Source organism: Pholis gunnellus (assembly GCF_910591455.1).
Source record: "Pholis gunnellus genome assembly, chromosome: 22".
Classification (NCBI taxonomy): domain Eukaryota; kingdom Metazoa; phylum Chordata; class Actinopteri; order Perciformes; family Pholidae; genus Pholis; species Pholis gunnellus.
The window spans coordinates 685,001-711,275 of NC_136549.1; the positions used below are offsets into that span (position 1 = coordinate 685,001).

Sequence of the window (26,275 nt, forward strand, 5' to 3'; positions counted from 1 at the left end):
TATTCATGGTTTCAGATAGGGGTAGAAATGCCTGAGTGGTTAAAATGGTGGTGTGGCTGTCCTGTGGTCATGTTTAATATTAAATAATAATACTCATGTGTTCAGCATATTGACTAAGGAGTGAGAGAAAAGAGGCATGAAGATACATACATGTACACTACCGTTCAAAAGTTTGGGGTCACCCAGACAATTTCGTGTCAATTTTCAGTTTCTTTGCAATTTCTCGCATGGAATAGCTTCATTTCTAACAACAAGAATAGACTGGCGAGTTTCACATGAAAGTTTTCTTTTTCTGGCCATGTTGAGAGTATAATCGAACCCACAAATGTGATGCTCCAGATACTCAACTAGCTCAAAGGAAGGCCAGTTTTATAGCTTCTCTCACCAGCATAACTGTTTTCAAGGGTTTTCTAAACATCAATTAGTCTTCTAAGGCGATTAGCAAACACAATGTACCATTAGAACACTGGAGTGATAGTTGCTGGAAATAGGCCTCTATACTCCTATGTAGATATTTCATTAAAAACCAGACATTTCCACCTAGAGTAGTCATTAACCACATTAACAATGTATAGAGTGTATTTCTGATTAATGTAATGTTATCTTCATTGAAAGAAACAGTGCTTTTCTTTGAGAAATAAGGACATTTCTAAGTGACCCCAAACTTTTGAATGGTAGTGTACCTTTCAAAGCCAAACAAGACTAGAAGTCCACAGTCATGGAACCAGCTCCGTTGCACTTTGAGCTAAGTGCTAACGTCAACAGGCTAACATGGTCACAAAGGCAATGGAAACATGCTACTCTTTAGGTACTATGGTCACCATCTTAGTTTAGCATGTTAGCATGCTAACATTTGCTATTGTGGATCCGTGTTAGAGCAGGGTCTTCCTTCAATCAGAGGATCGGTGGTTCAACCCCCGGCTCTGCTAGTCCTGATGAGCACCTTGCATGGTAGCTCCTGTCATCAGTGTATGAATGAGTGTGAATGACGACATGTAGTGTTAAAGAGTGTTGAGTGGCCAGAAGACTAGAAAAGACTATACAAGTACAGACCATTCACCATTTAATTGGACATGTCATTCATTTGCAGGTATATGGCCATTGAGCAAACTACAAATTTTAACTTTCACCTGATGATGCCGTTAAAAGTCCCAAAATGTATTACAATTCATCAAGACTGTCACAACCAAATGTCATGGCAATCCAATCGTTTTTGACACATTTGACTCTTACCCAACATTTTAGAAAACACTCTCATGGTGGCACTAGATGAGTCAGAGGATCACCAAAGTCATTAGGGTTATCCTCTCGGAACCATGAATGTCTTTACAAAATTTTGTTCCAATCCATGCCGAGATACTTCACCAGGTCATTAAAAAGGTTGACCTTCTGGTCATGCTAGAAGAAGAAAAAAGGATAGATTTAATCCATTCCAGAATTCATAACATGTTTCCATGTAACAAAATATTCTGCTTCCATTTGTATTTGATAAAGTTGAACCTTTCAAAAATGATTGAAATTTCCACACAGGGTGGTCTAGCAGCAGTCTAACAGCGCCATAAACTACATTTATATAACCACAACACAAAATCATCTTTTTCAGGTGATGACAGCACAACATATGACAGAAGACATTCAAAGCTTGATGTGAATGTCTATCAATAGAAGTCATAAATTCAGTTCTCATATAATCATAACACACTGAAAAACAACACAATTTAAATTCTGATAAATCATGTCTAACAAGACTGTCAAGACACTTGACAAGACACTTCACCCCAAATTGCTCCCGTAGTGCCTACGGTGTGTGAATGTTAGTTAGGTGGCATGGTATCACGGCATGAGTGTGTGAATGGGTGAATGACGACATGTAGTGTTAAAGCACTTTGAGTGGTCGGAAAACTAGAAATAAAAACGATCCATTTACTATTTACAACCATGCCAACAAGTTAGCAAACCAGCTGCCATCTTGGAAACATTGTGATACATTCACCCCTTGTTGGCAAATTGGGAACGGATCTGGTATGTTCTGTTGTTCGTTGTTTAACACATGTATAGCTTTCTGTAAAAGGATTAGTTCCATATTTTGGGAGATACACTTATTTGCCCTTTGGCTGAGAGTCAAATGATCACTCTGAATATCATGTGAATTAACTGTGGGTTAAAGCTGGGACAAGGTTAGCTTAGCTTAGCATAAAGACTTGAAGCAGGAATGAACAGCCACCCTAGTTCTATTCAAAAATACACCTTCCAACACAGATAAAGCTGACATTAAGTTGTAGTTGCTACCTTCAAGAATTAAAAAACTCCAAATACCATGTATTGTATTAGATTTCCAAATAACTCAATTATATTAAGTTCAGTACCCTGTGGAAATATGAGTTTGGAGACAATTCTATGGCGTCGATAGGATAGATACAACTTTTTCACTATTATTTATCCTGTTGTCAGTAATTAGTGAGTTATTTGATCCCTCTGTAAGCAAATACTGGAAACGCATTAAAGAAAATACTTTACAAAGTTTAGACAATGACTGGAAATGTTTATATATACAAAGCCCAATTGAAGCATCATTCATAATTTTGAATACTTAAATTACTCAACAACATTGCCATCATCGAAGTGATCAGTGACACAGACATTTGAAAACGTGCTTTGTACTTCTCATTTACATCAAATTTAAGACTTGCAATAAAACAAGCTACGTTAATTTAAAATACTCAACATACTATATTACACCCCGTCACAGCTAAATCAAATGGGCACACGGGATGAGTTAGTGTATAAACTGTGGTGCTGCAGAAGGAACTCTGGAATCAATCAAATTAAAGAACTTTATTCGGTGTAACAAAAATGTGATCATCCACACAAACAGCCATTCAACTCATATCACAAATTTCAGCAGTGCATCTTCAAAGAATAAAAAGATCATTCTTCTGCTTTGCTTGCTACAGTTATCATAAAAAAACGGATTATTTATATATATATTAATATATATATATATATACATACATATATATATTAGAGGTGCAACGGATCACAAACCTCACAGTTCGGATCGTACCACGGTTTTTGAGTCACGGTTCGGATCATTATTCGGATCAGCAAAGAAAGGGGGGGGGACAAATATAACTTTGCTTTCCATTTATTAATTAAAATAACTTCAAGAACACTGAAAGCAAAGAACTTTGGGCTATAGTCTTCCATGAAAATCACAATATTTAAGAATTTTACTTTCATAAAGAGAATACATTGTGTGGGGAAAGGGTAGCATCAGAAGTGTGTGTGTGTCTGTCGATCAGGAAAAGTGTCTCTCTAACACACACACACACACACACACACACACACACACACGTGTCTTAAACCTGTTGGAAGCTGTGAGATGAAAGGAGATGCTTTACATCAGTAAGTCGCTGCTTCCTGAGTGTTACGTTGAGCATGCACTATAAACACTTTGCTTAGTCACCCACCAATACGCTGAGGGGCCGGGACGGTCGGATATGAAAGGGAAGAGAACAGAGCAGGAAGTGAGAGATGAGTGATCAAATGAGAGGTAGAGAGGTTCAAGATGAAAGGAGGAGTCGGGGTGAGAGAGGACAGGATAGACTTGTCTTTCTCTGCATGAATAAAATATCGGTGTGAAGACTCTCTCTCTCTCTCTTGATACACACCAGTGGCGGGCCGTGGATTTTATACCTGGGCCTTCAGTGCTGTTCTACACTTCTAATAACCTCATTTTGACGTCACAGCTACGGGTTATTATTTGTTTCGTGTAAAAGCCGCATATTCACATAACACTGCAACATTTGACAAATGAAATAAAATGTTACATGAAGTTCAACACCTATCATACAAAACACGAAATGCAGAGTGCAGATACATGAATACGAGCATGACGGGACGCTGCGTCATTACCGGACAATACAGTCCAAATCAGGGGTGCCCAATACATCGATCGCGATCGCAGAGGTAGTGCCGGTAGATCGCATGCCATTCTTTTCTAACACACGGGTCACCACGTATGCACAGTGAACCGCGCAAGCTACTGCAAAACTCCGCGAGCTAATTAGTCAGCCTGATGCAGCAGTCGCTCTCCCGCAAGCACCGCCCCCGCCAACGAAGGTCCGGCAACAGCCGCTCCTCTTACGATCAGCAGCACCCACCATTCAAATATTATTCATAAAAACGCCACGATAGACAAGTGAACAGTAGAGGTAAACAAACGAAGTTCACTTACCAAATGCAGTCTATCCTCCTTTCTTTGTTGACAAAGAGTTTAATCCCATTACATCAGTTCCAGTAAGAAGTCCTACTCGATTCATCGACGCCAGTCGAGCCTCCCCAGTTATATTTCGCCGATGGTAGTCAGTCTTCCACCGCCGGTGGTCGTCTTCGGCCGTGGACCGGCCGTGGACCGGTGAAGGGCGGGCCGCGGTTGTGGAGCTGTTTCCCTGCGAACGTGGTCGTTGAGTTGTAGATCCACTCGAGTCTCTCCAAAAGTACCGACGCTCAGTTAAAATGAAACACATTCCCAGCCATAACATGTGCAACGCTTCTCCGACACTGCATACAGATCCTTTTCCTGGCTGGGTCAGGGCTGCTAGCTGTGGGGTCGTTTCTTACTATGTCCAGTTTGTTCAGAAATGTCCTTCTTGAGAAAAGCGTTCCCAGTAACTCCACCACTAAATCCGTTTCTCCTCCTTCCGCCATTTGATATTAAAAAAACAAAGCTAGGTAAAATGTCTTTCAAATATTTCCACTTGAACTCTGTCTGCTACAAAGCTCTGCTAGCAATCATGTTTCGCGGGCACATAGTCACGTGCCCGCCCACTGACCAATCACAGCACACTCTGCACCTTGCGGGAGAGAGGCATTGAGCTGCAGTAATGCTGACGTAACTAGGCCTGCAAACGCTCTGGTGCCGGCCATGAATCTCAAACTAAAGATCTGATTGGTTGATCAACAATATCGTCCCCATTCAACTTAATCTCCACATGCCAGCACTGGGTGAGTCTGCAGGCTGGGGCCTCTCTTCTTACTAGAGACACAGAGGTGAAATCTGATTGGATAAAAGCTCTACTTAAAACAAGCTGCACTGGAAGCAGAGCAACTGAGGAGCACAGTAGCTGTGCAATGAGAAAATAAGATAATGGGAAAAATATTTTTATAAATTATAATACATATAAGAAAAAATTAAATGTATTTAAGAAAAAATATTAAATTATAAAATAGCTATAACTTTGTGATTCTGTTTAGGCCAGCAGAGAAGGCTTTGAAGGCCCTGACGGCCCGCCACTGATACACACACATAATGAATCGCTACAAGTTGCTCTCAAAGCTGAGGAAGGTGGTGAGGAAGAGCTGTCAGAATCACTGTCAATTTAGATACCACACACACACACACACACACACACACACAAGTGATGTTTGGGACAGTCTTTCTTCTCCTTGACTCAATCATTCCTCCTCTTCCTCCTTTGTGACTCTTCCCTCTTTTCTTTCCTCACCTCCTCCATTGTCAACTTTCTGATCCCATCACTCCATCACTTCTTTCTAAAGCACTGACCATTTGTGACCTGACGTTCACAGAGTATAGCCAAAGTGTTGCACGATGACGGAAAGATGAACAATATTGAAATATGATAACGATGATGATAAGAATCTTTAACCTTAAAATATGAACTGATTCCAGAAACAGTTTTCCTTTTCCGATGTGAGGCTCCAAGGACAGAGGATGCTGTACAGTTTGTGATTTGTGGTTTTGGGCTATACAAATAAATTGAATTATATAATCATGCTAAAAAATGAATAATCACCTGCTGTAGATCAAGCTTTAAATATGCCCTTTATGTTGTCCTGCTACAGCCCCTGCAGCTCTCCCTGCCTCGCTCCCTTCCTCCCTCCCTCTCCGCTTGTCTCTCGTTTCCTTTCAGCGTCCTCTTACACCATTTTTTCATGCATCTCTCCTTCTTCGCTCAACTCTTTCTCCATGCTGCACATACTCCTCTGCTCTATTTCTCTCCTGCCCTTTCCATGGAGCTCATCCCCATTCACATTTGTCAACCGTGCTTGTGTAGTGAGCTGAGCCTTTTGTTAACCTCACCTGTTGGAGTAAGGGAGATAAATAATAAGCTACGCTGCTTCCTATGTATCTTTTGTGCACAGATTCCACAATTTTCACAGCTCGACTCACCACCTTTGGAGTAGTGTCCTTTGGTTGTCCTCCCGATTCATCAGCCAACAATTGTTATCATTCAATATTCATAAAGAATATGCGATCTGGAGATCCGCATTAATCACTGTATTGTGTGATTGAATGAGTACAGCCTAGAATTAGCTAACCTCCCGTTTAAACAGTGATGGGCTACAAGGCTTTGCAAAGCACAAGTCATTCAAACTGAAAAACAAGCAGCGATGCAATCGACTCAAAGTCGTGGAATAAAAAACAATCTTACAACATTAAACTCAACAAGCTGCCAGACTGCATAGCAGCGGTGATGTACTAATACTACGGTGATGTAGCAGTATTTGTACTGGTAGTCTTTTTGGGACGGTCCACAATCATTTGAGGGCAGCTTCGGGTGGTTTTTGGGATGGTTTCCGGAGGAGGAGTTTGTTTAAGTACGGAGCCTGGAAGTGGGCATGAATGCACACAAAATGAACACACAATTCAATATGGTCAAATGCAGACACTGGGGTTGCAACCTTGCACTGAGATTAAAAGGGAAATGTAACGAATACATTTTGATCAGATTTTGCCCAAGTTTTGGTTGTGAAGTGTGTCACTAAATACATTTACTCAAGTGCTGTACTTGAGTATCCAAGCAGGTGTGAGACTGATTTTAGAATGACAAAGATAGCACTGAAAAAGATGTGCAGTTTGGCAGAGAGGTAGTTAAGGAGGTACTGTTTTTATGCGGTGCTCATGATTTCCTGATAAAAAGCAGCAGCACACACTAGTCAACTGAGACCAAACCAGCAGGCCCCGAGGGAATGTCGTCTGTGTTTAGGCTCCGAATATACTCTGAATCAACCCCAGCATACATTCTGCCGCTCACTCTGCTTCCCCTTTTGGCACTGGGTTGCATTGTAAATAGAAAAATAAAGACAAATTTATCTTAAATCATTAAAAAACAATCAGTGAGACACTGTCCAAGGATGATACCTTTATCATTCCACAATGCTTTCAACCAATCAGCCAACCATGTAGGCTGCATGATAAATGAATTCTCGTGAATGTCAAAGGCTTTTCTAGTGGTTTCCACTGACTCCAGCTGAACTGATGACCTGGAGAGATGTTCCACTCACCACAATTAATGGCATGTAAAAGCAAGGTGCAATCACAGCAGATATTTTAACTGGAAAAGCACAGGTTTAATCAGTAACTTTGGCGATGGCTCAGTTCCATTAAGTGTCCCACTAAGCTATTCCAGTAAGCCAGCATTCACAATAACACCTCAGTGGAATGCAGCAATCACTGATGTTATTAAATGAACATATATAATATACTTTGCAAGCAGTGTTTGACTTATATTCAATATTCATTCCTACACACACACACACACACACACACACACACACACACACACACACACACACACACACACACACACACACACACACACACACACACACACACACACACACACACACACACACACACACACACACACGTGAAGATAAGTTTGGTGGAAGTGATATAATGTGGCCCAGTGCTTTAAGTGGAGAGAGCACTGTGCCAGATTCCTATCAAAAAATAGCCTTTTAAATGCTACATTGCTGGTTGTTGTTGTTGTTGCTGCTGCTAGCTTCCTTCCTTCGATGATACGGTTGCCTACAGTAACCAGGTATGACAATGAGATTTTTTAGCCCCTTGTGCCAAATAGCTGAGATGTTTTACCTGCTCAATAGCCAGACTTACTTGTCTGAAAATGTAGGAGAAAATGTAGGCCTATCAAGAAATAAGTCAAATTAAAAGGATCTTTGGACAATTGGACAAAGAATTCTCAATGTTATTATTTTATTTTCATATATATTGGTTCATTGCCTAAAAACACACAATTCAAATTATAAAAAGGTATCTGCAGCTAGATTTAGAAAGTGAAACAGCTCATAATATCCTCTCTAATATCTATTTCATGTCGCTATGAAAACATCTCCTTCAAACAACTGGATTTATTCAAGTTTCTCACCAAAAAATCTATTTTACAAGAGTACTTTTGAACACATCCTGTTTATGCTCTTAGATGCTTGTTTAGCAAAGGAGATGCACTTGTGACTTCTGGTGACTAGTAGTTCTCTTGAATACCTATGTTGAATACACTTATTGTAAGTCGCTTTGATTTGAAAAGCGTCTGCTAAATGACTCTAATGTAACGTAATGTAACTCAAACAGCCACCCACGCAAATGACTTTCGCGAGCGCTTTCACATGACTCCAGGCAGAATATCTATATCTATAAAATGAACCCTGCAAGGAGAAAACCATGCTTTGAGCGCCCCTGGTGCACGACTTCTATCACTGCTCTGCTGCTTGCAAAGTTTTTTTCTTTTTGACAGTAAGTGGGCGGACCCAGTCACCATTGTTTCACAACATTTAATGGTACTTTTTACTCCACTACATCTCAGAAGTAAATATTGTACTTTTTACTCCACGCAGTGGTGGGCCGTCAGGGCCAGCAAGGCCTTCTCTGCTGGCCTAGACAGAATCACAAAGTTATAGCTATTTTATAATTTTTCATAAATACACTACATGTATTCTAATTTTTTTTCCCATTATGTTATTTTCTCATTGCACAGCTACTGTCTTCCTCAGTTGCTCTGCTTCCAGCACAGCTTTTTTATAAGTAGAGCTTTTATCCAATCAGATTTCACCCCTATGCTGTCTCTAGGCCTGCAGACTTACAAGTGAATCCATGTGCAGTTTAAGTGAATGGCGACGATATTGTCAGACTAGCGGACCTACAAGTACGTCAGCATTAACGTGTGGCTTGATTAGTCAGTGGGCTAGTCTGACTGTTGTGAAACTAGTAAGCAGAACTTTGTAATACTAAGAGTTTAAAGATATCTAAGACGTTTTACGTGACATTACATTTTTAGCATTTTGGTTGGTTTGGTTTTACCTAGCTTTGTTTTGTTAACACTCAATGGCTGAAGGAGGAGAAACAGATTTGGGAGTTACTGCCAACGCCTTTCTGGAGAAGGACATTTCAGGAAAAACTGGACATCGTAAGAAAGGGTCGGCCGACTCCACAGCTAGCAGTCCTGACCCAGCCAGGAAAAGGATTTGTACGAACGGTATTTCTGGCTGACAGCATCGGAGAAGCGTTGCACATTTTATGGGTGGGAATGCGTTTTATTTGCGACTGAGCATCTTGGTGTTTGGAGCTACGCTACGCTAACCTGAGTTGGCTAACCAAGGCAGCAACAAGACACCATAGCATGACTGGACACTTACAAGCTACAGTGCTTTTTAAAACTTTTGCTGAGACCTGAGTGGATCTACAACTCAACGAACACGTTCGCAGGAGGACCTCTGGCTGGAACTGAACCGCACCGATGTTCTGTACAACCGTGGTTTTAAACTCTTTGTTAAATTTAAGCTTCTGCATTTTCCAAATGCACTAGTATTATTCAAACGTATTGTTCGGTTCGTAAGCCTCGTACCGAACGGTTTAATATAAATACGTGTATTGTTACACCCCGAGAAACAAATAACCGTAGCTGTGGCATCATAATGAGCTTATTAGGAGCTGGCTCAAGTGTAGTAGGACAGCACAGAAGGTCCAGGTATAAAATGCACGGCCCGCCACTGATTCAAAGCATGTACATTGGATTGATTTTAATAACTTTAAGGTCTGTATTATCTCGGAATCAAATCAGAACTCAGCGTCTGCAGACGATATTTTGCCAATATATTTGGAAAGTTTAAAAAAAGAGAACAGTGTCTGGTATTAAATTAGTAGACAGTTTATAATTGCTTCAGGAGGGTCGACTTTTTTTTTCAGCATGGTGGTAAAAAAAAAAAAAAGTTAGTCAGGAGCCTTGCTGTAAAGTATAGTTCTTAGAATGAAAATTGCAATCAGTGCATCTCTGGTTGAAGAATTCCTTTGAAGTGCTCCTCAGGTCCCCAGCTTGTTGGGTGAAGTATTACCGCTGGCTAAATGGGCAGTGGTGACTGCTCTAATAGCAGCTATTTCAATGCAATGGATTGTATTGTGCTTCAGATGTGAAGATGGAACATTGAGGGTTCAACTCTTGCATGAACTCCTACAGTTTGTGACAGTTTGTGTGTCTTGTACTCACGGCCTCGGTGTGGACGGGATGCACAGCGAAGAGGAGAGCTGTGACAAATGCCAGACGTGAGTCGTCAAACACAAAGCGCTTACAGGTGTACAGAAGCAGGCAGGTTACAGCGCAGTGCAAACACACGTTGATGATGTGGAAATAGAGAGGCGTCATGCCACCCAGCAGGATGTTCAACCTGGCAGAGAGAGAGAAATATTCAGCACGGTGGGATGAGTGTCATTTGCATTATATCTGACTCTGTGAACGTGTTAATGTTCAAGTGTAAAATATATCAGATATGATTAAAACTCAGCTACAGACTGATGGATAAATAAGTGCAGTCAGTTTCCCAAAAACCCCAACCATCTAAAGACAAAAAACTACCTTCCTGCTGTGGGTTTACAGTGGGAATCTTTAAAGTAAAGTGGGTAAAGTGATGAAGTGTCTTATTATCCTGAACAGAATGTCAATCAGTCAGTGTAGTGTAGTCAGTGAATTTAAAAGGAAAAGAACATGATTGCTTTGAGAGAAAATGTTGGATTTCCAAAACCAAATCACACCCTGTTTAAGATCTCCTTGCAGCTAATCCCACAGTGAGTAATAACAGTGAGTGACATATGCAATTTTCACTTGGTTTATCATAATTTGTATTACGCTGTGGCAATTCCCTCTCCAACCAACAGAACATCAGTGAGTGAAGCATTACACTAGTTCAGGTTCCACTTGTCATTCCATGATATTAGATTTATTTATATTTATATTTTATTAGTGAGGTACGAGCCATTTTAACCTGAGAAACAAAAATGATATGCAAATTCACAGATTCTGTATTTTTTCAATCAGGGCCAAGGGATGGATGCAAGTTTCCGAAAATTTGAGTAAACGGTCATTCCCAGACCACATTTTGTTTGAACTCACAGCACTTTGTTTTAAACTTAGTAGTGATCCCAAAGGTTCCAACATACCCCTTTTAATCAGCCAAAAAAACAAGTCTTGTGTTTTAATATTGAACTCAGGGTAAACATCCCACAGCTTCAATGAAGAGTTAAAACAAGATGGTAAAGAACATGTATGTGATACCGTCAGTCAGAGAGGAATACGATGATTTATATTACTTGACGCAACTGAAAAGAATAAAGGGTAAAAACTTTGTTAATGGTTTTATGTTTTGTAGAATGGAACAAAATCAAACCAGGGAGAGCTGAACAGAGCACCGCTTCACATCTTCTTATCTCTGATTATAATTAGTTCTAAAGTGGTCTTCTGTGATGGAAGAGACTCTGGCCTCAACTATCTCTCTTCTATTCATAATTCAATGAGGAGGGCTGGTGAAACCTGCTTGAGAGGGAGCCTTAACCCTCACCATTATCTCACCCTGACCTTCGCTGATGCTGATCTGCCCTAATAGCTGATGCTGAGAAGAGTGTGGAACAAGTGAAGGGCTGTGAGATGAATTTCCCAGAGGGCCAGGCTGGGGTCTCAACCCATCCGATTTGATGTGAAGGCTTCAGAGAAATTCTAATTTATTTTTTGAGGCATTTAGCTGATGTGCTCATCCAGAGAGACTTACAATGATGTAGCAGGTCGGGGTTCAATGTCCTGCTCAAGGACATGTTAGAACGTGTGGCTGCTGGAGGAATCTGATCTGTGACCTTTATGATATGGGCCTGTATGACCACTACTCTTAAACATGAATAACAATGAGCCTAGCTCTACATGATGATAATATATGCTAACATCGATCATACTGTATGTAGTTGCTAGAAATTATGATTCATACAATACCATTCAACTATTCACCCATCCATTTTCTATCGCCTATCCAGGGCCTCGGTGACAGCAGGCAGGCTTAGGACAGTATTCTAATTGTCCCTTTCCCCAGCAACGCTTTCCAGCTCTTCCTGGGGAACCCTGAGGCTTTCTCAGACCAGACGACATATACACTCACCGGCCACTTTATTAGGCACACCTGTTCAATTGCTTGTTAACACAAATAGACAATCAGCCAATCACATGGCAGCAGCTCAATGCATTTAGGCCTCTAGACGTGATGAAGACGACTTGCTGAAGTTCAAAGCAAGCGTCAGAATGAGGAAGAAAGGAATTTAAGTGACTTTGAACGTGGCATGGTTGTTGGTGCCAGACGGGCTGGTCTGAGTATTTCAAACTGCTGATCTACTGGGATTTTCACGCACAACCATCTCTAGGGTTTACAGAGAACGGTCCTAAAAAGAGAAGATATCCAGTGAGCGGCAGTTGTGTGGATGAAATGCCTTGTTGATGTCAGAGGTCAGGAGAATGGGCAGAGTGGATGGAGATAATAGAAAGGCCACAGTAACTCAAATAACCACTCGTTACAACCAAGGTCTGCAGAATACCATCTCTGAACGCACAACATGTGGAACATTGAAGCAGACGGACTACAGCAGCAGAAGACCACACCGGGGGCCACTCCTGTCAGCTAACAACAGGAAACTGAGGCTACAGGCTCACAGGCTCACCAACATGTGACAATAGAAGATTAAAAACGTTGTCTGGTCTGATGAGTCTCGATTTCAGCTGCAACAGTCAGATGGTCGGGTCACAATGTGTCGTACACAACATGACAGCATGGATCCATCCTGCCTTGTATCAACGGTTCAGGCTGCTGCTGGTGGTGTAATGGTGGGGGGATATTTTCTTGGCACACTTTGGGTCCCTTCGTACCAATTGAGCATGGTTTAAACACCACGGCCTACCGGAGTATTGTTGCAGACCATGTCCATCCCTTTATGACACAGTGGACCCATCTTCTGATGGCTACTTCCAGCAGGATAATGCAGCATGTCACAAAGCTCACATCATCTCAAACTGCTTTCTTGAACAAGACGATGAGTTCACTGTACTCCAATGGCCTCCACAGTCACCACATCTCAATCCAACAGAGCACCTTTGGGATGTGGTGGAACGGGAGATTCACATCATGGATGTGTAGCCGACAGATCTGCAGCAACTGTGTGATGCTATCACGTCAAGATGGACCAAAATCTGTGAGGAATGTTTCCAACACCTTGTTGAATCTATGCTACGAAGAATTAACGCAGTTCTGAAGGCAAAAGGGGTCCAACCCGGTACTAGCAAGGTGTACCTAATAAAGTGGCCGGTGAGTGTATAATCCCTCCAGAGTGTTCTGAGTCTACCCCAGGGCCTCTCACCAGTTGGACATGCCCAAAACAACTCTAAAAGGGAGGCATCTAGGAGACATCCTAAACACATGCCTAAACCACCTCAGCTGGCCCCTTCTGACACAAAGGATCAGTGGCTTTACTCCGAGTTCCCTCCAGATGTCTGAACCGTTCTCTAAGGCTGAGCCTAGCCACCCTATAAAATAAGCTAATTTCAGCCTCTTGTAACCGTGATCTCATTCTTTCGGTCGCTACCCAAAGCTTATGACCATAGGTGAGGGTCTGAACGTAGATGGACTGGTAGATAAAAGAGCCTTGTCTTCAGGTTTAGCTCCATCTTCACCACAACAGTACAACGCCTGCATCACTGCTAACACCGCAACGAACATCCACCCATCTCACGCTTCATTTTAACCTCCCTCATGATTAAGAACGAATGAAAATCAGAAACAGGATTGATGACAATTGACAACGCTGGCAGAGGCCAACACCCACTGAAAATGTGTTTTACTTAAATCTGAGTATATGGACAAAGCTCTCACTTTGGCTATACAAGGACCTCCTCCTCCACGGAAGACGTGTTGAGTTTCTGAAAGTGCTCTTTGCACAGCTTGGCAATATCCCCTATGCCATGCCCTGCTTACCCCTTTATTTATCCCGGTAAGGGGGAAATTTGTCTCTGCATTTGAACCATCCCAGTATATAGGGAGCATGTGGGCTGCCCATGACAGGTGCCCGGGGAGGTTTTGAGGTTTGCCAGAACTTCCTTGAGGCCAAAAGTTCTAAATCCTTTTCCATAGTCTCCCCAAACTCCTCCCACGTCGGGGTTTTTGCTTTGACAACCGTAGCAGTTGCAGCCCTTCAGGCCGACCTGTAACTGTCTGCAATTTCTGGAGAGCCAAGCCAAGCCCGAAAGGCCTCTTCCTTAAGCTTGAATCCTCCTGCACCAGGTTGTCGCCACGACATGCAGCGACGACCTTCTGACCAACTCCCAGCAGCCGCTTCCGCAATGGAGACTTTGAACATGGCCAGTTTGGATTCCATGTCCCCTCAGCACACATTTGGGTTTGAGAAGTCCGCCAGCCTCCCCTTGCCATCTGATCCAACTCACCACCAGGTGGTAATCAGTTGACAGCTCTGCTCCTCTCTTCACCTAAATGTCCAAGACGGCTGCAGATCTGATGATACGGCCAAAAATGATGATGATCATCAATCATCGGCCTAGGGTGTTCTGGTACCAAGAACACTTATGAACAAAAACCCAAAACTAATTGTATAATAGATAACAGAACATGGAACTTTATTTTGACAATATCGATGCAATATGGAGAATGTGAAAACACACCATAAAACAACACAAGTGAATTATTGTACCAAAGTGTGTTCATATATTTTAGGTTTGAAGAAACTCTTAATTTGGATCAGTTACACGTTCACATGTCACACTGCTGCTTATAACAGGTAAATCCGTGCAAGTACAATTAGTATTGAAAGCTTTTTTGTTGAGTTGCCTGAGTGAATTGAAATGCCCTCTCATAAACAGTAATGCAGTAAGTCTAGGGTTTTTATTGTGAAAGAAAATAACGGAAAAGGGGAATCTGTAATGTGCCACCGTGGCTGTTGACGAGGTGGGACCATTAAAAGTTCGCTGCCTTCAGACGAGGGATTTATATTTTATCCCAAAAACGAGACATTTTCTGTCCCAGGAGTGGAAGAACACTATTCCGGAAAATTCACTTTTTTAAGGTATAACTTCAGCTCCAGTCAAAACAATTGGGCATATTTTAAGCAGCACTAAATTAGTAAACCGGGTAATTTCTTCTTTTCTTTGCATTGACCAAGCAGGGCAGAGACTCTGGCAAAAGGGAAGGAGGTGGCATGTGCTTATGATGAATAATGCTGAACTTGACAGAGGAAACAAAACTTAACTTTTTGATTCTGAAATAATCAATGGAATTATGCGTAATGCCCGTTTTGTCTCTTCGACAGGAGCTCTGTTATGTTAACAATTTAGTACAGCGGTCTCAATAATTGCAATGGGAGCGCTACATATTTACACTATGCTACAAAAGGCGAGGCACTGAGCACTGCATGTTTGGTTGTTTTTCTGGTCGCCAAGATTTTAAAAGTGTTCAACATTGGGTAAAACGCTGAGCTCATCTCTGTGACTTTTTTACTTAGCCTCCCAATCACAAAGGACGGGGGGGAGGAGGTGGTATCAAAGACCAACCACCACATTACATGTATGCTACAAGCATTTCAACTACAAAAAAGGAGGAGGAATTCTTACACCTAGACTGGCGGGTCGGTCCTCTCTCCATACGTGCTTCAGTCTTTCCTTAATCGAGAGCAAGTACTCTTATATTAATGGCTATTAATGCTGGTGTTACAAATTTCTAACCATGAGTGAGAAGGGTACATAGTGAATACTAATCCTCTCAATGCAGCCGACAACCCTTCTGCTGCCCTTCTGCTTCACAGCGGTAAATGAAAATGTATAAATCGCACATGAAATTATAACTGGTATACTGTAAGTATACTGCCCAGCACTATGGCCAAGTATATTGGGGTCTTGTTCATGAATTAGGTTAAAATAGAATTAGTTCAATTTACAAGTTCGCCTACTTTCCGATCTTCCCCTAAGTAAAAAGGGCCAGTTAAGGTAGTTCGGGCATCTGATAAAGATCCTCCCTCGGTGGCCCTCTTTGGAGGTTTTCGGGGCAAGTCCAGCTGGGAGGAGAGTCTGGTGCAGACCCAGAAATGCTAATGCTGCTAATCCCATCTGGCCTTATGCAGAGTAGTGGTTTCTGGCACAACTGCTGGCACTACTTCGGAGAAAAGTGTACAAGGGTTAAAACTCCACCAACACCTGTAGTATAAATAAGAAGGTATTTTTGAGGAGAGGGTATCTGGTTTGGCTACCTACATTGCGTCTGCTGCTACCACAATACAGACAAAGAAAACAAAAATGGACTGATGGTACACAAGCGTAAATTAAGACACTGGTACTACAGGAAAGGTTGGAGAGTTGCAAGAATTCTCTGAGTTGTTGAGATACATTTCTCTGCTGTTTGATGAACCAACTATATTGTTTTTAGGCCCCACCACTAGCAGAGCAAAAGTAAAAGGATCTGACATGAGTGACATTTTGAAAGTGAGCACTCAGGACGTAAGCACATCCAGTGAGACAGACGCAGTGTCCTCTGTGACTGGAGAGGTGAAGGAGAGATAATTAAGCTCCGTCTCTCTGCTGGTTAGTGACCACGCAGCAACAGTAGCAGAAGTAGCTACTTTCCTTCAATATACTTGCCTTTCTCAGTGCACAACTTAATCCCTGCTGGCATATATACTGCCCTATACCAGAGACTGGGCCATGAACCAAAGGAAGGTTGCAAGAATACTAAAATTAGGTTATTCATTATTCTGGAGAGTACTGCATCAGATACAGTGATTTGCCTTAACAGATCCCTGCAATGTAAAAACAGGCTGACAACTGAAAACAGGGTGGAAATGCTTTACTTAAGCTTTGAATATATGATAAACAAAGAGCAGATAATGAAATGTCATGGCTGGAAAAATGACATGATGTCCCTGACTGTAATAACTTCTTTTATTCTGAAACTTTAAGCGGCATTTGAGAAATAAAGCTCTCACATTGTCTGAATTAGCTCGTCTTGGACGAAGACAATCATCCATCACTTTCTTAACCTTCTTCTTTTTCATTTCTTATTATTCTGTCTTCATCTCTTGCTTGTCTCTTTCTATTATCTGCTGCTGTGTCGTCCTCCTCCTCCTCCTCCTCCTCCTCCTCCTCCTCCTCCTCCATCATCAGAAAAGCATCCATCACCACTTCTTCCCTCCCTGTCTTGTGTCATCTGTCCTCGTGTTTCTATTCTAATCGCATGGCCTCTTGATATCTCCATCTTTCCCCATTTATTTATTTCTCCCAGCAGCCATTGCTCAGTTTATGGTGCACATCAGGTCTCAGCAAGAAGAAATGCCTTTAGGCTGTGTTGTATGTGTGCATTTACACATTTTGTGTGTGTCCTTCACCTTGGCAGATAATGCGGGACTGGAAGCACGTTCTCCAAAGGGGTGCACCAATCAATCATCATTTCTGGCATTTTTTTACATGCCGTGTACATTTAAGAATCAGAATCAGCTTTATTGGCCATGCACGCGTATGCATACAAGGAATTTGACTCCAGTTTTTCATTGCTCTCCACGTACATACACAGAATTTACAAATAAACAGGAAAAATAAATAAATTTAAAAAAACAAGTTTAACAAAAAACAAAAAAAAGTAGAACAGATGTAAGCATAAAAATGTAACGACTATGTACAGTGTAAATATATATATATATATATATATATATATATATATATATATATATATATATAATTAGTGCTGGGCAAGTTAACGCATTAATTAATTAACGCTAACAATTATTTTATAATTAACGCAGTTTTTTTTTTTATTATTATTAACACAACACAAGAACCTCGGTGAACAGCTATTTGTGTGGAGTCTCTTCCGTCTCTTCCTGTTTCCTTCACCTACATTCCCCTGGGTCCTAAGTCCCTCCACGTACAGCTTCTTATCACCCTCCATGTACCAACGTACATTTATAACAAATACCACACATATTACGCTAATCAGCGTTGCATAGTGTCTGACCAAAATACCAAAAAAAGAAAAAAAGAAATGATTCATTTAAATATTTTTTGGGGACTTTTTAAAGTGTTTTTGTTTGGAATTTGCATAATAAGCATATCATTTAGTTATCACTACTGAGAATTTAACAAACATAAGAAAAAATAAAAACATGACGTAGATAGGTTTGCAGTTTTCAAGGTGTATATTTCAAATTGTATCTCTTACACACATGAAGATAAAGTTGTGAACACCGGCTGAATATCTATTATCAGAATCATTATAACTGTGTTATAACTGCTACTGTGTAAAGGGAATACTGCTGTTAAAAAGAACCTGATTTGTTTAAAGTGTTTGCAAACCAAATGTTATTGACCTTTTGTTCATATAGCAGTGATTTTAAAATCAGCCAGGAACACCGTTAATAAAAATAAATAAACTACACCAAGCAAAACCCTAAACATTTTATAATTTCTTCCATATCTTTCAATTTGAACTCTTACTACTCCAACTCACTTCTGCCAGCTTCCTTAAATTTCACATTAGTCACGCGCTGGCCCACTGACCAATCACGGCGCACGTTAATGCAGATGTACTTAGCAGGCTACCTGGGTAGCTCTGGCACGTCAAAGAATACGCCCAACATGTCAAACTAAAGATCTGATTAGTTGAAGACTATGACAATCAACAATATCGTCCCCATTCACTTAAACTGCAAAGGCTCTCTAGCGGACATCGGGCCTCTCTCCTTACATAGAGACATAGGGGCTGAATCTGATTAGATAAATGCTCTCCTTAAAACAAGCTGTGCTGGACATTCAGGTCGTCAGCCAGTTGGTGATTCTCCTCAGTGGGGGGGGGGGGGGGGGGGGGGGGGTGGTCTCCTGTAGTTGGTACTATGAGTACCTGCAGGCATTTAATGGCAACACTTGTCCCTGAAGGTGTCAGATGCAAAATATCCCGCTTGAACACAGTCATGTGGTCTGCCTTTAATTGTGGCCTTATGATTAACTTTCATATTTTCCATTTACTAAATACCTTCTCTTAATACTTGTAATCAGCAAAGTCTTGATAGCATTTAGAGTTGAACAAATGCTGGTAAAAGTCTGCAGGGAGAGAAAGAGCAGAGAAAAGGTCCTGATTCACCCTTTCATCATTATTTCTCCTCAGAGAATAGAGTGGATGCTTTTTTCAGCTCCACAGCAGCTGTGGAAGGTGTGGGTTAATGATTGAGCTACAGTCAATCACCAGGAGGGTCTGCCACATGAACCAGCATCCTTCACATGAAAGACTAATGAAGATGTTGTGGAGAAGCTGACAGCCAACCAGCCCTGGAAGCGACAACCCAAAGCATTGAATATCTCCCTGAGTGAGCAATAAGGCAACACCTGTCACTCCCAAAGGATCATCTACCCCTCCAGTGGCTCTGGCCATTACAGTGGCTCCAGCACACACTCAAACTTCTGCTAAATGGGTGTTTTTGAGGCTCACTGTCCGATCTCAGGAGAAATATTAAGGCACCAATATCTTCTTCACTGTGTTACCAGACGGTGGATTGGCAAGCAGCTGCTTAAGGGTTTTTTTGCACTCTTGAGTAAATACAATAACTGTCATTGAACAATGAAACCATCCTGTTGCTTGACCAGACACACACACACACACACACACACACACACACACACACACACACACACACACACACACACACACACACACACACACACACACACACACACACACACACACACACACACACACACACACACACACACACACACTTATCTTAAGTGCTGAGTGTGCTGATGGAGCTCTGCCTGGGGACACATTATGTCTATCACCAGGGCAGCCAATCACATTCCATAACACTCATCTAGATTTCCCCTACATGTAAGTCCACTGGGAACATTATTCTAGAGCCAAAGTGGGCAGAGCAGAGTTCTGGGTGTCGTATTCATAATATTAAAGCAACAGTTCAACATTTTAGGAAGTATGTTGAAACGCATCTTGCAGAGAACTAGGTGAGAAGATTGTTCCCTCCATCATCTCTCCGTCCGTCTGTTTGGAGCTGGGCAAGTGAACAGTGGGCGTTTAAGACTTTTGGGGTCTTTTCTGAAAACAGCTCTCTCCTGCCATTAGAGAGTTTTGTGGGCCATAAAACCAAAACAACTTGCTAAAAGAGGCTAAAGGGTTTTGCAACACAATGAGGAACCACAGAGTTGTATAGTTATCTGGGGGTTGCTCACCACAACAGACCAGAGGCGGCTGTGGCTCAGAGGTAGAGCTCCTCCAGTCCATGTTGATTTGTCCTTAGGCAAGACACTTAACCCCAAATGATGTATGAATGGGTGTGAATGGTTAGTTAGGGTCCTGATGGGCATGAGTGTGAATGGGTGAATGATGACATGTAGTGTTAAAGCGCTTTGAGTGGATGGAACACTAGAAAGGTGCTATACAAGTACAGTCCATTTACCATCCATTTTTACATAACAGTCATTTGAGTCATTCCAGAAATATTGAGTGTGCACCTTTATAACAATAACTCAAATATTAAAATGCTGAATTTTAATGAAATGTTATTTATTTACTATCAAACCTTCCCCTGCATTTCAGTGAGGAGGAGGAGTCTCTGGGGTCCCAAACAAACACTACGAGGGTCACATGACCAATGGAGGGTCACTTTAGAGCAGTAAAAACACGTATGGCAGACAAAATGAACGGATGCTAGCAGGGAAATGTCTGGTGGTCATGTGAGCTTGAATGTCGTCATTAGGGCAATATTGAAAGATCCTCATTTCTTTATTGATTTTTTTCTTAGTTCATGTATTGATATTTTTTTAAATGTAAAAAAAGAAATGTTTGCTTGTTTTGTCTAACCAGGTCCAAACCTTAAAGTAGGGATTGACTGATTATCAGCCTGGCCAATTATCGGCTGCGATATTCAGCATTTTTACAATTATCTGAATGATTGCTTTTCTGGGTGGAGGACCAGGAGTCTCATTAATAACCGCTGTGTACACACAAAACAAGGTCTGAAAGAGGCGCACGCCACTTCTCACGCAAACGTTGTGATCTATAAAGACAAATGTGATCACCTCTGACCCGTGTACACACATCATGGAGACGGGACATCAGGTGGCAGCTTGTGAGGTGGTGACTTAGTAGAAATGTAACGTGAGAGGCACCATTATATGTAAAAAGATGCTTCTCACACATTTCACTTCACTCCAGCCTTATAAATCCACTTTCTCATAAACATTCAAACCAGAAGTGTTATTTGTGCTTGTGCCAATCCAGAACTATTCCGTAAGCACATTGCAACAGTGAATGATTAAAGTCAACTCAAATCTAATTTGGCTCAGTATTTTGGAGCGTAGAGGGCCGGACTAGCGACCTCATGGTCAGCTATGGAGTGCACCGCAGCTGATTAAAACAGGGATTTCAACCACATTCTGCCAGGATATCAGCTTTGTGTTCCTCTAAACAGGTCCAGGTTTCACACGGAGTAATTCAATTGTCATCATATAAACTGTATTATGCTACAATGTGTCATTTTGTAACTTTTTTGGTTGTTGATCTTTCTAATGTAAAAAACGTACCGCGGCTCAGAAAAGGTTGAAAAACACTGGATTAAACCATCATCATCGGTTGTAGAATTCATCTATTGTGCATAGATCACAGAGTAAGAGTTTAGTTTCCAGCGTTTAAATTGCTGCAGTGAACACGACTTTATTGGTCGATTAACCGATGGTTTATTTGAGGGACAGACACAGTGTACTGTATGCAAACAAACTGAAAACGGCTATCCGATGCAAGTATCAGAGCTCAGTGGAGACAACGCAGCGACTGCCACACACTCCTCCCCAGTCACCTCACCCAGCATCGCTTCACTACCTGCGCGGAAGTGTAAGTCAAGCCAAAGACTGTATAGAAAACATGGAGGGGTGTGAATGTGTGTTCAAGCACCACCTTACCCACAGGCAACTTGATTTCAGTGTCAGAAGAATTCCTTCTTTTAGTCTTAATGTGCTTCAGATGATGAACTTGTAAATTGAGACGATCACCGTCGTGGCCCCACCACCCAGCCTCACCCACCGGACCAAAGGCCGTCAAAAGCTGAGTTAACCGCCCCCAGGAGGAGGAGGAGGAGGAGGAGAACCGGGTTGAAAGCTAAGCTAGTCTGCTCCTGGCTAATAACTGTCCAGTCACAGGAAAAACCATGCTAACCCAGCAACGAGAGGCCGGTGACTGCTGCGCCCGCATCCTCACAGAGACCCGAGTCCATCTCGGGATTGAGGGTGGAGCTGCAGGACGGAGAGAGGCAGACACTGTGTTTCATCATGACTGAATGTAAAGAGGTCGCCTATGTTATCTGTCCAGAGAATTGTTTTGTTGCTGCTGTTTACATTCCTCCTGATGCAAATAAAAAATCATGAATACAAAATGAAAACAATTATTTTTTTAAACTGTCCGTGTTTTAAAAAAAAAAAAAAAGAGCTGATTCGGAAAATAGAGAAACGTGAAGAAAAAGTCTGAAGCTTGTTATTGAAAAACATCTGAAAGCAAAAAATATCAGAACATCATCAGACTATATCTGCTGCCTGTGTTTCATTTTTCAGTGAGAAGGTTTTTCATTTTATTTTCAATGCCAAAAATGACTATTAAATGGAGAATGGACTGAACTTGTATTCCTCTTTTCTAGTCTTCTGACCACTCAAAGCACTTTCACACTACATGTCATCATTCACCCATTCACACACTGATGGGAGGGGCTAAGTGCCACCTGCCTATCAGAATAACTCATTCACACAAGTGCCTTGCTCATCGACATGGACTAGCGGAGCCGGGCATCAAACCGCCGATCCTCTAAAGGACGACCCTGCTCTAGCACTTAGCCACAGTTGCCTCACTATCACTGTTCTAGCTCCATAGGATCGTATTCAGGTGAAGGGTTTTACTTTGTATTACTCCTTCGGACTTTTTCTCTCATTCAAAACAAATTGAGTTTGCTTTTGTTCCAATGACTGTGAGCTTGGCCCACATTGAAATGTCTGGACTGATGTTGTGTACCCATGGTCACCATATGAGTTTAAGTTTTCAACCACACACTGTCTCTCAGTAGTAGAGCGGGTCAGCCTCAATCAGAGGATCGGCGGTTCGATCCCCAGCTCCACTAATCCATGTGTCCTTGGGCAAGACACTTAACTCCAAGCTTCTCCCGTAGCTGTGCCTACGCTGTGTGGACGGTAGTTAGTCCTGATGAGCAGGTAGCCCCTCCCATCAGGGTGTGAATGGGTGAATGAGGACATGTAGTGTTAAAGAGCTTTGAGTGGTCGAAGACTAGAAAAGAGGAATACAAGTACAGTCCATTTACTATTTACCATCATCAACTGACTCAATAGGAGCTCATTAGTCTGTGTGTGTGTGTGTGTGTGTGTGTGTGTGTGTGTGTGTGCGCTGGCCATAGCTATGTGTCAGCAGCTCTTTGAACCATTCCTGCTTCCTCTTTGCTGGCGCTTTCACTATCTGCTCTGTGTTTTCATCAACCCGTCCATGACTGTGTATTTTCTGTCAGAGGTCACTGACCTGTAGTCTTGGTTGAATAAAGGTGTCATGGTCAAAGACACACACCTTCTAAACCTCCTTGTTGTTACTGCTGAAGCGCTCTTGAGCAGTGCACTGAATCCCTACCAGCGCTGCCCTTCAGCCCTTAACCTCTAACTGTGATGGTAGGACAGCCACAACACAGACCTGTTGGCCGTTTAATGAATTGCTGGTTCCACATTGTAAGCCATTAAACAATTGATGCAGTAGTGTCCCATCATGAAGCTGCCATAAGAAGCATATAATGCTGGTCCCAGCAGGAGAGTTTACTACTGAAAATGAGTCACAATCAGTCAGACATGAGAGAATATTTTATATTTCATTTCGCAAATTTTATGTTTTGCTATTTACATTTTAGCCCACAAGAGGCCACAGGAGTATCTTTAAACAAGTCTAAACGTTTAGAACTGCTTGCAACTCTGAGGCTGTACTTAGTCTTGTGACTTGCACTTAGTCACAGCGATGCAATTGAGCTAAAAGCAAAACATCGACATACTAGCATGCACACAATAATGGTAGCATAATGTAGCAGCCTATATGATAAGATGTTCACATATGAGGAGACTGAGCAGTCTTTACTCTATTCTGACCTATGGATGCAGCATTAAGCTCTAAAACAGCATCCTTCACTGAATTATACAACTGAAGGAAAAAAGAAACTTTTTAGTTTGTTTCGGTTTGGCTCATTTCTCCTCATGTGGGAGAACTGTGTGGGCCTCAGCATGGAGTCATTCAGAACACCAGCCAACTACAGCACAGCACTAGAAGCCTCAACCTTTGTCTCCAGAACCTCCTTACATCCTCACCCTCACTGTACTCTTCCAACGCCACTACTATGAAAGTGCTACATACAGAGACAGCGTGTGTGTGTGTGTGTGTGTGTGTGTGTGTGTGTGTGTGTGTGTGTGTGTGTGTGTGTGTGTGTGTGTGTGTGTGTGTGTGTGTGTGTGTGTGTGTGTGTGTGTGTGTGTGTGTGTGTGTGTGGCTACCCTCTCTGCTCCAACTCACTACAGTCATTCCATCAACACGTCTCATGAAACGATGGGGACCTCTCTAGAGCTCCTACCATACCCGTAGAGCTCACAGCGACACAGCACACTAGGTGGGCTTTGTCCTACACACCGAGGCGGAGCACTGGATGGTGGTGTAGCTCGGGTTCTACTGAAGTTAACTGGGACGCTGCAACAGCTTCTTCCACAGAGCTGGATGACGGCAGCGTGTTCACAGCTCCATGCTCTAGTTAGCTCCAGGATTCTCACCTCGGGTAAATGGCAACAACACTGCGGTGGAACCGGCATAAAGTGTTTGTTCGGGGGCTCCAGGTGAGGTGAAAACAGCGCAGTTGGGAAATGAGGGAGAACTTACTTGAAGGTGAGGATGCAGAGCGGTCTGTAGGACTTGTGGCTCGTATTGTCCGCCATCCTCTTCCCCCAGAAGTCGTTGCTGAGGATGTTTCTGAGGCTGGAGCCCGGTCGGACGTCCGGATTGTTGATGATAGCCCACACATCGTCGTGTACCAACTCCCCGCGGAGAGAGTTGCTGTAGCACAGGCAGCACAGGGCGGCCAGCACGGCGTAGCGACCAGCAGCCCACACCGCCTCGGGCCGGACGGTGAACCGCGGCTGCTGGCGGGCTTTCTTCTCCCGTCCCAGCGCTGTCATGTCGGGCCTGGCTTCTCCCGCAGCTCCGCTGCGCGAAGAATGAAACTAGTAGCTGGGGAGGATGTGTCCATTCCGCCTGGCAGGTAGCGGTTGTGTCTGGTGTGGAGTGCGGAGATGGTGTGGCTGAAGTGCTGCCTTCACGTGCAGTCTCTGAACGTCAGGCTTTGTAGTGTTTTATACGATACTTTTATACTATACAAATAAAAAGTTGGATATTCTTCTTTACTGTATTATATTTCATTTGGCCTATTACTTAACATCAATTGGTTTACTATCCTATGAATTGATTAACATATATTTATTAACTAACATAAACTATTCTTTATTGTCTTAAAAAACAAAATTAAATGTGCGTTAAAGCTCATTCTTGACTGTGAGAAACTTGGCTTAACTCCCTCCACTTGGCTTGTTAGCATTCAATCGCATCTCATGGTCACCCTCAACAGCTGGAAGAGCTAGTGTCTTTCTTTGTCCCTTTTTGAGATAAACCCTAATGGAATGGTGCTAGGTTCCACTTAGTCTAACTCAGTGGCTGACAAAATGGCATTTAATTGTGAGCCAACATTGACTTATTTCTCTCTGGGGTTGTCAGTTAATGGATGGGAAATAACGTGTTTCCTAACAGCATTGACATATTGACATGCAAAATTACTTCTCACACAGTAAGAAAAAATAGCCGCAAAAATATTCTTCTGAAGACTAAACGAATAAGCCTGGATAGCTCCAGTTAGCCTATGATGTTTGTGTGTAAACACTTGAAAAAAAGCCAAAGGAAAATCCCACTTGTGATTAGCACAACTATAAATACACTGGTATTAAATGTGACTGGGAAGAGTCTAGTTATGACAAGCCCCTGGAGTTTGTTTGAGAATAATGAAAGGAAGGAAAGGCAATTAGATAGTATGAAT

General features: G+C 42.2%; 1 protein-coding gene across 1 annotated transcript in view; it reads right to left on the reverse strand.

The window, feature by feature from the left end:
• Positions 1-25,367, reverse strand: part of tmtc1 (transmembrane O-mannosyltransferase targeting cadherins 1) — a gene marked incomplete at its 5' end in the record, with an annotated part of 95,607 nt that extends 70,240 nt beyond the window's left edge. Inside the window, 2 exons of the mRNA XM_079184061.1 lie at positions 10,305-10,482; positions 25,072-25,367. Coding sequence (XP_079040187.1) covers positions 10,305-10,482; positions 25,072-25,367 — 474 coding nt within the window. The remainder of the gene's footprint in view (positions 1-10,304; positions 10,483-25,071) is intronic.
• Between the last annotated feature and the right edge of the window lie 908 nt (positions 25,368-26,275).